Here is a 13,090-nt window from a genome sequence, read left to right as displayed (position 1 = left end):
ACCAAGCCATAATGCCTGCTCTCTCTCTCTCGCAGTGAGTCATCACTCTCTGGAATCCTCTTTGTTTGTATCACGGGTGTCTCATCATCTGCCTGAGCCGTTTTAGACAGGAAATTACCTAGCGGCAGGAAAGCTGAGCAAAGGCATTGTAGAGTAAATACCCTGCCACTTTCTAGGATCGCTGTCTTTCCTTTTCTCCTCTCATTCCTCCTTTCACTTAATGTTCTCCCTTTCAAAGAGCAGAATCAGTTCACAATGTTGTCTGGGAGTCAGATAATTGCATTTAGCTGAGGTTGATACAGAGAGGGAGAGTGGGATCTCTCACAGCAAATTAATATGACTTTCTCACTATCTCTGAGTCTGAGAGAGAAAGAGAGAGAGAGAGAGCAGTGACCGTGTCTGTCTCCTGCTCTTCTTCTCCTCTTATCCTCACCCTCTGTCTTTCTGTCTGTCTGACTGTCTATTCATAGGTCTCATGGCTCTGATGACAAAATCAGTGGAGGTCAGATAGCACTCCTGTCTAGAATCGGAAGTGAGAAATAGGACTATGTGACTGCTGTAACTATAGTGTCTGTGTCCGTCTGTCTGTCGGCCAGTCTGTGGTATGTGCCCTCTGACAGAGAAGACAATGCAAAATGTCTGGTAGTAGTGAGGATATTCTCTATAATGTTTCCTTCCTTGCATTCAAATTGTGCAATCCTCTCCATGTATTTAAAAAGCATTGGATTAGTTTGAGCGTTGGTTAGAGAGTTGCCGCCATATTTCCTACACCAGTCATTTCCTTTTAAATCCATGAAGGGAAGTGAGCAAGTGTACAATGTAGGGGAGAAGAGTAGAGAAAGAGGACTATGTACGAGAATTAATACAGCCTGGTCTCATAGACTAGACGTAACATAGTAAACGTCAATCCGGGACAGTCAAATTAGTATGGTATGTTACATTTGGTATGGTTACATAAGGCAGGTGTTTACTTTACAAAAACGAAAGTACGGTGGTTGGTCACGGTGGATGGATAGGCATATAATGCAAACGTCTAGCGATCCAAAGTTTGCGAATGTGAATATCATCAGAGACAACTTGAGCATTTTAGCTAATTTGCCACTCACACCTACTTTTGAACTACTTTGCAACTACTTAGCGTGTTAGCTAACACTTCCCCTAACCATAACTTTAACCTTTTAAGCTAACCCTTCCCCTAACCTTAACCCTTTTAGCTAAACTTTCCCCTTGCCATAACCTTAACCTTAACCCTCTTACCTAACTCCTAAACATAACCCTAACCTTAACCCTAACCCCTAGCTAACATTAGTCACGTAGACACCTAGCTAGAATTCGTAACATGTCATACGTTTTACAAATTCATATCATATCGTATGTTTAGCAAATTTGTAACATATTGTACATTTTGCAAATTCACAAGACATTATGTGAATTGTAATTCCTAACATATCATATTAAATGGGTGATGGACATCCACAAATTAATACATACAAAACTTAATATATCATACAAAATGGAGTGTCCCGGATTTACATACAGAATAATATGAAATGCTCTGAGACCAGGTTGGTGAATAGGACAGCTTCTGTAGGCTATGTATGAGAGAGGTGAATAGAACAGCTTCTGTAGGCTATGTATGAGCGAGGTGAATAGGACAGCTTCTGTAGGCTATGTATGAGAGAGGTGAATAGGACAGCTTCTGTAGGCTATGTATGAGAGAGGTGAATAGGACAGCTTCTGTAGGCTATGTATGAGAGAGGTGAATAGGACAGCTTCTGTAGGCTATGTATGAGAGAGGTGAATAGGACAGCTTCTGTAGGCTATGTATGAGAGAGGTGAATAGGACATGTATGAGAGAGGTGAATAGGACAGCTTCTGTAGGCTATGTATGAGAGAGGTGAATAGGACATAGGCTATGTATGAGAGAGGTGAATAGGACAGCTTCTGTAGGCTAGCTTCTGTAGGCTATGTATGAGAGAGGTGAATAGGACAGCTTCTGTAGGCTATGTATGAGAGAGGTGAATAGGACAGCTTCTGTAGGCTATGTATGAGAGAGGTGAATAGGACAGCTTCTGTAGGCTATGTATGAGAGAGGTGAATAGGACAGCTTCTGTAGGCTATGTATGAGAGAGGTGAATAGGACAGCTTCTGTAGGCTATGTATGAGAGAGGTGAATAGGACAGCTTCTGTAGGCTATGTATGAGAGAGGTGAATAGGACAGCTTCTGTAGGCTATGTATGAGAGAGGTGAATAGGACAGCTTCTGTAGGCTATGTATGAGAGAGGTGAATAGGACAGCTTCTGTAGGCTATGTATGAGAGAGGTGAATAGGACAGCTTCTGTAGGCTATGTATGAGAGAGGTGAATAGGACAGCTTCTGTAGGCTATGTATGAGAGATAGGACAGTGAATAGGACAGCTTCTGTAGGCTATGTATGAGAGAGGTGAATAGGACAGCTTCTGTAGGCTATGTATGAGAGAGGTGAATAGGACAGCTTCTGTAGGCTATGTATGAGAGAGGTGAATAGGACAGCTTCTGTAGGCTATGTATGAGAGAGGTGAATAGGACAGCTTCTGTAGGCTATGTATGAGAGAGGTGAATAGGACAGCTTCTGTAGGCTATGTATGAGAGAGGTGAATAGGACAGCTTCTGTAGGCTATGTATGAGAGAGGTGAATAGGACAGCTTCTGTAGGCTATGTATGAGAGAGGTGAACAGGACAGCTGTAGGCTATGTATGAGAGAGGTGAATAGGACAGCTTCTGTAGGCTATGTATGAGAGAGGTGAATAGGACAGCTTCTGTAGGCTATGTATGAGAGAGGTGAATAGCACAGCTTCTGTAGGCTATGTATGAGAGAGGTGAATAGGACAGCTTCTGTAGGCTATGTATGAGAGAGGTGAATAGGACACCATCCCATCAGCCTGAAATACTTCCTGCAGTGTTTGACTCCATAAGAGAGATTAGGAGTGTGTGCCATGCAGGGGACGTGACGCTGCCCACGCCTGGCCTGGATTTACTCCCACAATCCATCACTCTGAGCAGCTCCAGCAGAGAGCCCGGGCTGGGACCGAGGGGGTGAGAGCAGTGAGGGAGAGGGGGAGGAAAGGAGAAGGGACGGCAGGGGAAGAAGGCGGGAGAGAGATAGAGAGGAGAGAAAAAAGTGGGGGGGGGGAGAAATGGAGAGGGAGGAGAAGGGATGAGAGGATTGGTTTGAGCAGAGGAGAGAAAGAGGAAGAGGGGAGGATAAAGAGATTTGTGAACATCATCATAATCCATAGTTTTAATTGTTTTAATGGTCACTTAATTGTCATAAAATGTGTGTTTGCTTCGTCCCTCAGCTGCTGTTTAAAGCACTTAAAAATGCTTTGGTAAGAAACAACTATTTTGGTTCCTTATGAATTCAGAGATAAAGCCAGAGAAGAGAGGAATAGTGTAATTTTAGAATGCATCGGTGTTCTAGTTGTGAGCTTTGTGTGGTGGAATTGGTGGATGTGGTGGATATGGTATATGGTGGAGGTGGAGATTTTGTGGAGGTATTGATGGTGGAGGGGTGAAGGAGGTGGTGAAGGAGGTGGAGGTGGTGGAAGAGGTGAAGGTGATGGTGCTGGTGGAGGTGGTGAAGGTGAAGGCAGGCTAGATCTGTTGTCTTGTTCCTGTTCTTTGAAGCCATGTAACAATGCCTCCCTCTGGCAACATCAATTACTCCCTGCTAGATGAGACTGTACTGGCTGATCAAAACTGACTCAGGGAACTCTTGCCCTGTACCAAGGGATGGGGCTCTGCCCCTTGGGGTGCTTCATAGTCCTTAAAACCTAGTCCCATTCTTCTGTACATGTACAGTACAAGTCAAAAGTTTGGACACACCTACTCATTCAAGGGTTTTTCTTTCTTTTTACTATTTTCGACATTGCAGAATAATAGTGAAGACATCAAAACTATGAAATAACACATATGGAATCATTTAGTAAGCAAAAAAAGTGTTAAACAAATGAAAATATGTTTTATATTTGAGATTCTTCAAAGTAGCCACCCTTTGCCTTGAAGACAGCTTTGCACACTCTTGGCATTCTCTCAACCAGTTTCATGAGGAATGCTTTTCCAACAGTCTTGAAGGAGTTTCCACATATGCAGAGCACTTTTTGGCTACTTTTCCTTCCTCTGCGGTCCAACTCATCCCAAACCATCTCAATTTGGTTGAGGTCGGGTGATTGTGGAGGCCAGGTCATCTGATGGAGCACTCCATCACTCTCCTTCTTTGTCTAATAGCCCTTACACAGCCTGTATGTGTGTTGGGTCATGCCTTGTTGAAAAACCAATGATAGTCCCAGTAAGCACAAACCAGATGGGACAGTGACTAGCGAAAGTATTTGTCCTGTTTTGTTGCCTTATAACCTGGAATTAAAATAGATTTAAGGGGGTTTGTATAATTTGATTTACACAACATGCCTACAGCTTTGAAGATGCTAAAAATTTTTTTAAATAGTGAAACAAGCAAGACATAAAACAAAAAAAAACAGAAAACTTGAGCGTGCATAACTATTCATCCCCCCCCCCCGAAGTCAATACTTTGTAGAGCCACCTTTTGCAGCAATTCCAGCAGCAAGGATCTTGGGGTATGTCTCTATAAGCTTGGCACATCTAGCTGCTGTGATTTTTGCCCATTCTTCAAGACAAAACTGCTCCAGCCCCTTCAAGTTGGATGGGTTCCGCTGGTATACAACAATCTTTAAGTCATGCCACAGATTCTCAATTGGATTGAGGTCTGGGCTTTGACTAGGCCATTCCAAGACATTGAAATGTTTCCCCTTATACCACTCAAGTGTTGCTTTAGCAGGATGCTTAGGGTCATTGTCCTGCTGGAAGGTGAACCTCCGTTCCAGTCTCAAATCTCTGGAAGGTTTCCCTCAAGAACATCGCTTTACTTAATGGTAATCTTTATTCCTTCAATTCTGACCAGTTTCCCAGTCCCTGCCGATGAAAAATATCCCCACAGCATAATGCTGCATCCACCATAGATGTTGTTCTTGGGGTGATAAGAGGTGTTGGGTTTATGCCAGACATTGTGTTTTCCTTGATGGCTAAAAATCTCAATTTTAGTCTTATCTGACCAGAGTACCTTCCTCCATATGTTTGGTGAACACCAAAAGTGTTTGCTTATTTTTTTAATGGTGAATGTGAATGTTTTTTTCTGGCCACTCTTCTGTAAAGCCCAGCTCTGTGGAGTGTACAGCTCAAAGTGGTCCTATGGACAGATACTCCAATCTCCACTGTGGAGCATTGCAGCTCCTTCAAGGTTATTTTTGGTCTATTTGTTGCCTCTGATTAATGCCCTCCTTGCCTGGTCCGTGAGTTTTGGTGGGCGGCCTTCTCTTGGCAGGTTTGTTGTGGTGCCAAATTCTTTCCATTTTTTATAAGCAATTTAATGGTGCTCCGTGAGATGTTCAAAGTTTCAGATATTTTTTTTATAACCCAACCCCGATCTGTACCTCTCCACAACTTCCCTGACCTGTTTGGAGAGCTCCTTGGTCTTCATGGTGCTGCTTGCTTGGTGGTGCCCCTTGCTTAGTTGTATTGCAGACTGTGTTGCCTTTCAGAACAGGTGTATATATATACTACCATCGTGTGACAGATCATGTGACACTTAGATTGCACACAGATGGACATTATTTGACTAATTATGTGACTTCTGAAGGTAGTTGGTTGCACCAGATCTTATTTAGGGGCTTCATACCAAAGGGGGTGAAACACACCACTTTTCCCTCTTTGCTTGTTTTCCTTTCACAAGTATTGTTTTTCTTTTCACTTCACCAATTTGGACTATTTTGTGTATGTAAATTACATGTTGTAATGCAACAAAATAGGAAAGACCCCAAAGGGGTGAATGCAAGGCTCTGTGTGGCGTATCGCTGCTGTATGAGCCATGCTGGTTCAGTGTGCCATTCACCTATTCTGCGTTTCACAAAGATTACAGAGGTTGGAACCAAGAATCTCAAATTTGGACTCATCAGACCAAAGGACATATTTCCACCAGTCTATTGTCCATTGCTCGTGCTTCTTAACCCAAGAAAGTCTCTTCTTATTGGTGCCCTTTAGTAATGTTTTCTTTGCAGCAATTTGACCATGAAGGCCTGATTCACGTAGTCTCCTCTGAACAATTGATATTGAGATGTGTCTTTTACTTGAACTCTATGAAGCATATATTTGGGCTGCAATCTGAGGTGCAGTTAACTCTAATGAACTTGACCTCTGCAGCAGAGGTAAATCTGGGTCCTCCTTTCCTGTGCGGGTCCTCATGAGAGCCAGTTTCATCATAGCACTTGATGGATTTTGCGACTGAACTGAAATGTTCTGGATTGACTGACCTTCATGTCTCTTTGCTTATTTGAGCTGTTCTTGCCATAATATGGACTTGGTATTTTACCAAATAGGGCTATCTTCTGTATACCACCCCTACCTTGTCACAATACAACTGATTGGTTCGAACGCATTAAGATGGAAATAAATTACACAAATTAACTTTTAACAAGGCACACCTGTTAATTAAAATGCATTCCACGTGACTACCTCATGAAGCTGGTTGAGAGAATGCCAAGAGTGTACAATGTTGTCATCAAGGCAAAGGGTGGCTACTTTGAAGAATCTCAAATATAAAATAGATTTTGATTGGTTTAACACATTTTTGGTTACTACATGATTCTATATCTGTTATTTAATAGTTTTGATGTCTTCACTACTTTTCTACAATGTAGAAAATATTCAAAATAAAGAAAACCCCTTGAATGAGTCGGTTTGTCCTAACGTTTGACTGGTGCTGTATATATATCCAAGGTATTTTGGCTGCCTTTAGCACATCTGTCAAGACAAAAAGTAATGTTGATGGGAATTTGAGCTGAAAGTACTTTGACCATCCAGGCTGTGTCACAATCCGGGCCGTGATTGGGAGTCCCATAGGGCGGCGCACAATTGGCCCAGCGTCGTCCAGGTTTGGCCGGTGTAGTCCGTCATTGTAAATAAGAATTTGTTCTTAACTGACTTGCCTCGTTAAATAAAGGTTACATTTTTTTATTTTTTTATTAGACTATACCAGGGCAGGACATGCCCTCCTAACTGTCCAATAGAGGCTTGGTTGGGGAGGACAGGGAATAGTGAGATGGGCTTCCATACCCTGGGTGTTATGAGGCCAGCACTCCCTCTTCCAGACACAGTTCATTCTACTTGGGTGAATACAGTTTTGTTAAACTCCACTTTGGAAGGAAGTCAAAAAAAGCGAGAGAAATAAATGGAGAAACGTGAAGGAAGTGTAGAAACTAGGTCATAGCTGTGAGGAACGAGGGAAAGTGTTGTGGGAGTTTTATTTGCTGTTTGTGTGTGTGTGTGTGTGTGTGTGTGTGTGTGTGTGTGTGTGTGTGTGTGTGTGTGTGTGTGTGTGTGTGTGTGTGTGTGTGTGTGTGTGTGTGTGTGTGTGTGTGTGTGTGTGTGTGTGTGTGTGTGTGTGTGTGTGTGTGTGTGTGTGCGTGCGCGCATCTCGTTTTATGGGTTAGGGGACTGAGAAGACATAACGGGGTAGTAGTTAGAACAATCCTATCTGGATCCTTGGGTCTTCAAGTTGGTGTGGGAGCTTTGTTACACGCACCCTGGGTTGTCAACACACACACACATACACACACAAACACACACACTTTGAATAACGCAGAGTCACAGTGAGTTTGACCGACCAGGCACCTCTGCCATCCCCATCTCCTTTAATGAGAAGTTATTTATGTGTGCACTCTCGCCCCTTTAATTGTATTATTTATGTGTACAGGGGAGTGCTCTCTCTCCTTGGGTAGACTGATGGGGTCGGGAAGGGAGAGCTGAGCCAAGAGTCACTCTGCTCTGCTGCAGTGAGTCATGACATGTGTCTAGAGATGGAGGCAGTCTAGAGAGGCGGTGTCACACCTGTCTGTCTCAAAGCACTGAGTACATCCTTGTTTAACTAACTGGAGACCACTTAAAATACTGAGTGTTGGAGAGGGTTTAGTTCACTGTTGTTGAAGCTACTGACTGACACATCTTGCACACACACACGCAAGCACACACCCGGCTGGTCATCTATGAACGTTTGAAAATCTTGAAGAACGATCTGGCCTTAATGGCCATGTACTCTTATAATCTCCAGAAGAGGACTGGCCACCCCTCAGAGCTTGGTTCCTCTCCATGTTTCTTCCTAGGTTCCTGCCTTTCTAGGGAGTTTTTCCTTGCTACCGTGCTTCTACATCTGCATTGCTTGCTGTTTGGGGTTTTAGGCTGGGTTTCTGTATAAGCACTTTTGTGACATCGGCTGATGTAAAAAGGGCTTTATAAATACATTTGATTTGATTTGGACACAAGCACGCACACACACATACACAGCTGTATACTGTGTATAATGTAGGCTCTTCAGTCTGTGCTGGCCATAACCACTTCTATTGAACAGGAAAAGTCTGTATTTAACTTTTTTAGTTTAGCGCTTCAGTGGTGATCTGTGATGGAAGTTTAAGCACAGTCATCTCCCAGAACAAGCACTCAGTCTGTAAACTGCTTGTTGGCTTTCCTTTCAAATGCCATGTCTTTATTCCCTGACCTTTCCCTGCTTCTCCCGGCGTGATGGAGCGATTCATGTCTTATCTCATAGCACCAATCGAGGACGCTAGACGTGGGAAGGACAGGTGTGACCGACGCTTTGATTCTGTACGGCCGCTTACCAGTGGAAGCATTTGAAAGCTTGCATTCTGTGTCGCCACCCCTTTCTTTTGAGGGGTGTTATGGCTGTTTATGTGGATTAGTGACCGATTAGTGACATCACAATGGTAGTCAGGGTGATCAGAGTACTCCTGTGGTTTTTCGATGCAGCACAGTGTGGACTGTGTCATGATGCATCACCACAGGATGCAGTCTGATATGGCAGAGGTTTCTCATGCTTTTCTGTGAAGTGTCCATTGCCATGACAATGACAGTAACACCGATCTTACAACCCCCTTTATGCACCATAGATGAGACTGATGATTCTATCTCAACATCAATAACCCCCCATCTTTCTCTCTCTCCCTAGATGCTGAGGGTGGAGAGACGTCCCCGCCCATGGGAGCTGGAGTGGATAGTAACAGCTGGCACTTCCGTTACGGTGCAGGCGGTCCCGGTGGGCCCCCCCAGCACCTGAAGCCTGGCGAGGTCCCCCCCGAAGCCTTTATCATCCCCGGATCCCCCGCAATCATCTCAATCCGCCAGCAGGGAGGAGAGGACGACAAGAGCGACTTCATCACTTTCGGAAAGAAGGAGGAGGCCAAGAAGAAGAAGAAGAAGAAGAAGGAGAAGAAGGATAAGAAGGATAAGGGGAAGGATGATGACGAGTAGCGGAGGAGGAGGACGAGGAAGAGAAGGAAAGGGAGCTGTTAAAACAAAGGTAGCAACCAAAGTCCACCTGGTAACAAAAATACAAGTATTTGAGACAACAGGTGAAAAGAGAGATCCCCAGTTCAACTTCATCATCTCTGGCTCAGTAACACAGACAGGCAGACAAAGTCACACTGCCGTCCTCCGCTCAATACCCACCCCTGGAACAAAGATAATAGCCCAGGCCTTTCTAACTCTCTCTGATAATAATCTGGCCTTACCAAGATTACTGTAGTTTAACGTCTCCTCCAAATCCCTGTCTTGGGTAATTGTTTAATAATCATGCCTTGATGAGAAAAAAATGTATTGATGCATTTTCCTCCATGCCCCCTGGTGCCTGCCTATACACCCTGAGCCAAATAATACCCTCCCACTCTTCTCGGCAAGGGAACAAGAGCTACAGTCTCCCCTTGCCCTCGGCTTTTCACCTTCTCTCCCACGGATACGTTGGCACCTCTTACCCTTTCCCACCATGTTGTATAATCTCTTTTCTTTGAAAGGAAAATAACATCTGAGGATGAGAAGAAAACAGCTCTGTGCCAGCCTCGGAAAAAGAACAAAAAAAGCAAATGTCAAGAAGAAGAAAAGAAAGTAATTCGAAGACACAGACAGCGCTAGATGTTTAGAGCTGGACACTCACACTTGTAAATAGCACAGGAGAGAGTCGCTAAAGCTGAGGCTAAAGGCTAACATGACACTGCTGCTGCAGCTTCCTATCGCGTTCTCTATCTGTCAGTGTTCCCTGAGCCGGCAAGGAAAACATGGCTGTCAATGATACACACATACACGTTGACACACACACTCACAAACATGGACACTGAGGACACCTGAGACCTGGAGAGAGGTACAAAATCTAGGAGCTGCCAACAAACCACAGCGAACAAATAACAATACGCAAGCTTTTTCCCCAGCAGTACAGTCTCCTTAGCAGTACACACGTGTACTGTAGATCTACGCCTCTCAGGATCGACAGCTGCATCCCCTGCAATAACTCCTGGTTGGTCTGCTCAATACTCTATTCTGGGACAATGAGATCTCTCTCTCTCTCTCAAAGCAGCCAACAGCTCAATGAAATCTCTCTCAGACAACAGCTCAATGAGATCCATCTCTCTTAAAACAGCCAACAGCTCAATGAGATCCCTCTCTCTCAAAACAGCCAACAGCTCAATGAGATCCCTCTCTCTCAAAACAGCCAACAGCTCAATGAGATCCCTGTCTCTCAAAACAGTCAACAGCTCAATGAGATCCCTGTCTCTCAAAGCAGCCAACAGCTCAAGGAGATCCCTCTCTGTCAAAGGAGCCAACAGCTCAATGTGAAGACAGAGAAAGAGGGAATGAGAGAAAGGAGGAACACTTCAGATTATCTTGAGAACGAAAGAGACGAGTCCAGCTGAGTTGGCCTGTGATCCAGCTTGTTGATCAGGTTTCAGTTGGAACCTTGTAGAATAGCAGGAGTGTCTCCAGCTAAAGATGATCTCTTCCCTGCCACTCAGCAAAAGCCTGATGCTTTCTGCTCTGAATGTTTGGTAGCAACCATCCTTTACCTGATACCCAACCTGATCTCTATCCTCCCCACTCCCCTGAGCTTTCCACCCTCAACCCCACACCACCCCTCCCTTACCCCAACCACAGACTGCTTCTTCATGTGATGATGATGACATATTTTTCTCTTTTTATTTGTTCTTGGAGAAGAGCCACGATTTCATTCTCTGTTTTGTTAGCTTTAACTGATCTGCAGTGCTTCTTCTTGTCCCCCCCTGCCCTTCATCTCTCTCTTTTTCTGGCAATAGACCCCCCCCTCTCTAACCCCCTGTTCATTCAGGGTGAACTGGGAAGGCCTACTCTGAACCTTGTGGTGTGCTGGGATCAGTAATATGTGTGAGGCCTGTAGAACCCAGTCGGTGCCGGTGGTCCACTACTCTGTTAGCCAATGTCAGATGCCTCTAAGTGCAAAACGGTTGAGTGCTTTTAACTTGTGAATACTACGCTGTTCATTCCTGTTTGTGGTCACTGGCGAGAGGGGACGAGGTGGGATGGGGACAGGGATGGAGGTCTGGGGCATGGTGCTGAGGGCTATCCCTGTCCTCCATGTTCCTGGGTAAACATATATGGAAACAGTAGGTCACCCATTGGCTTTTATGTACATGATAAATGTAGATTTAGACTTGCATTTCATACATGGACTTTGCATTAATAAATGCGATGTGTAACCTGATTATTACATTATTAATGACTAAATACGAGCATCTAAGGATTCCTGCCCCACAACTCTATCCCACCAATCCTCTTTCAGGAGGTTTTGTGAAGGGGCGGAGACATGCTTCAGCCCTGCTTCTATTGGTTCCTCCTTCCCTTGCCTGTAAGTTGTTGCCACACCCCCCAAGTTCTGCAGCTCAGTATGACTTCACTCCACTAAAGTGGCTGCTGCATGTAAGTCCCAAAGGAAACATAGTATATAGAGAAATATATATATATAGAAATAGATGGTTATGATTTTATTATTTTGTATTATCATTTTACTTCATGACTCGCTAAGGAGATATTTGTGTGTACCGTCTCTACAATGCATCTTGTGCATATAACATCCTACACACTCCACAGTGGTGTTATACGTTAACTTAACCTCTTAGATATTTGTAAATGCTATAGTGTGATGGCCTTGAATGCAACTCTGTTCATTTTGTTTTACCAAAATATAATTTTTGTTTTTGAGAACAAGCAAAGAAAAGGTAATAAAAAAAATAAAAAAATATGATAATAATACGTTGTTTTGTGTCCGGCTTTGACATGATGCTCTACCTAACACTAATATTGTAATTGAAATATGTATGATCCTGTGATGAGCTATATTTTCCCTTCCACCCCCTTTCAACAGATAAAATGTTAAAAAATGACAGAAAAAAAGTCCAATGTAAAAATGGTATATGTAGTGTATGCTTGTGTTTAGTGAGCGTTCACGCTGTCATTCTTTATTTAGAGTACGGTGGTGAACAATGGTGGTGCTGTCCTGGTCTACTGGGTAGTACTGATCTGTTGTAAAACCTTTTTTTGTACACCTGCTCATCTACTATGACTGTAAAATTGTGAAATTGCATTTCTTTCCATTTTTTTATTTGCCCTAAATGGATACAGTGGTAATGTGTTTTGTTTATAAATCACTCAATAAAGTTTTCTTTCATAAAAATGAGACTGACGTTGTCGCCTTACAGCTTGTTTGGAAACAGTCCATGCACAGCGCATCAGTATATTTGCCTCACGGTGGGACATTGTTGCTAGGGAGAGAGGGAGAGAGGGGGAGAGAGAGAGAGAGAGAGAGAGAGAGAGAGAGAGAGAGAGAGAGAGAGAGAGAGAGAGAGAGAGAAAGAGAAAGAGAGAAAGAGAGAGAGAGAGAGAGAGAGAGAGGAGAGAGAGAGAACAGACATTGATCTGCATTGGTCGGCGGAGGAGGGTAGGCATATATACTTCACTCTCAGTCTCTCCCACACATCCACTCCTGTCTGTGTTGTGGTGCCCAGTCAGAAAGGCTCAGCCCTGCTGAACGGCCAGACTCCCGTTGATCTCTCCTGAAGAACACCAGCTTTTACATCAAACCTTCATTCAACTACTCTGAAATGAATTGTTTATTGACTATGCATCCTGAGAGGTCAAATCATTTGACCATAGAGCACAGTGGATACAGT

The 13,090-nt window shown here is 43.8% G+C and overlaps 1 protein-coding gene across 16 annotated transcripts in view; it reads left to right on the top strand.

The window, feature by feature from the left end:
* LOC135545774 (protocadherin alpha-C2-like) overlaps positions 1-12,597 on the top strand; it is a 214,420-nt gene extending 201,823 nt beyond the window's left edge. For all 16 annotated transcript variants that reach the window (XM_064973645.1, XM_064973633.1, XM_064973634.1 and 13 more), the window contains one exon: positions 9,070-12,597. In XM_064973645.1, the coding sequence (XP_064829717.1) occupies positions 9,070-9,371 (302 nt within the window). In that variant the 3' untranslated portion in view covers positions 9,372-12,597. The remainder of the gene's footprint in view (positions 1-9,069) is intronic.
* The last annotated feature ends 493 nt before the right edge of the window (positions 12,598-13,090 follow it).

This window comes from Oncorhynchus masou, chromosome 9 (assembly GCF_036934945.1).
Source record: "Oncorhynchus masou masou isolate Uvic2021 chromosome 9, UVic_Omas_1.1, whole genome shotgun sequence".
NCBI classification, from domain to species: domain Eukaryota; kingdom Metazoa; phylum Chordata; class Actinopteri; order Salmoniformes; family Salmonidae; genus Oncorhynchus; species Oncorhynchus masou.
This window is presented reverse-complemented; position numbering and strand designations above follow the sequence as displayed.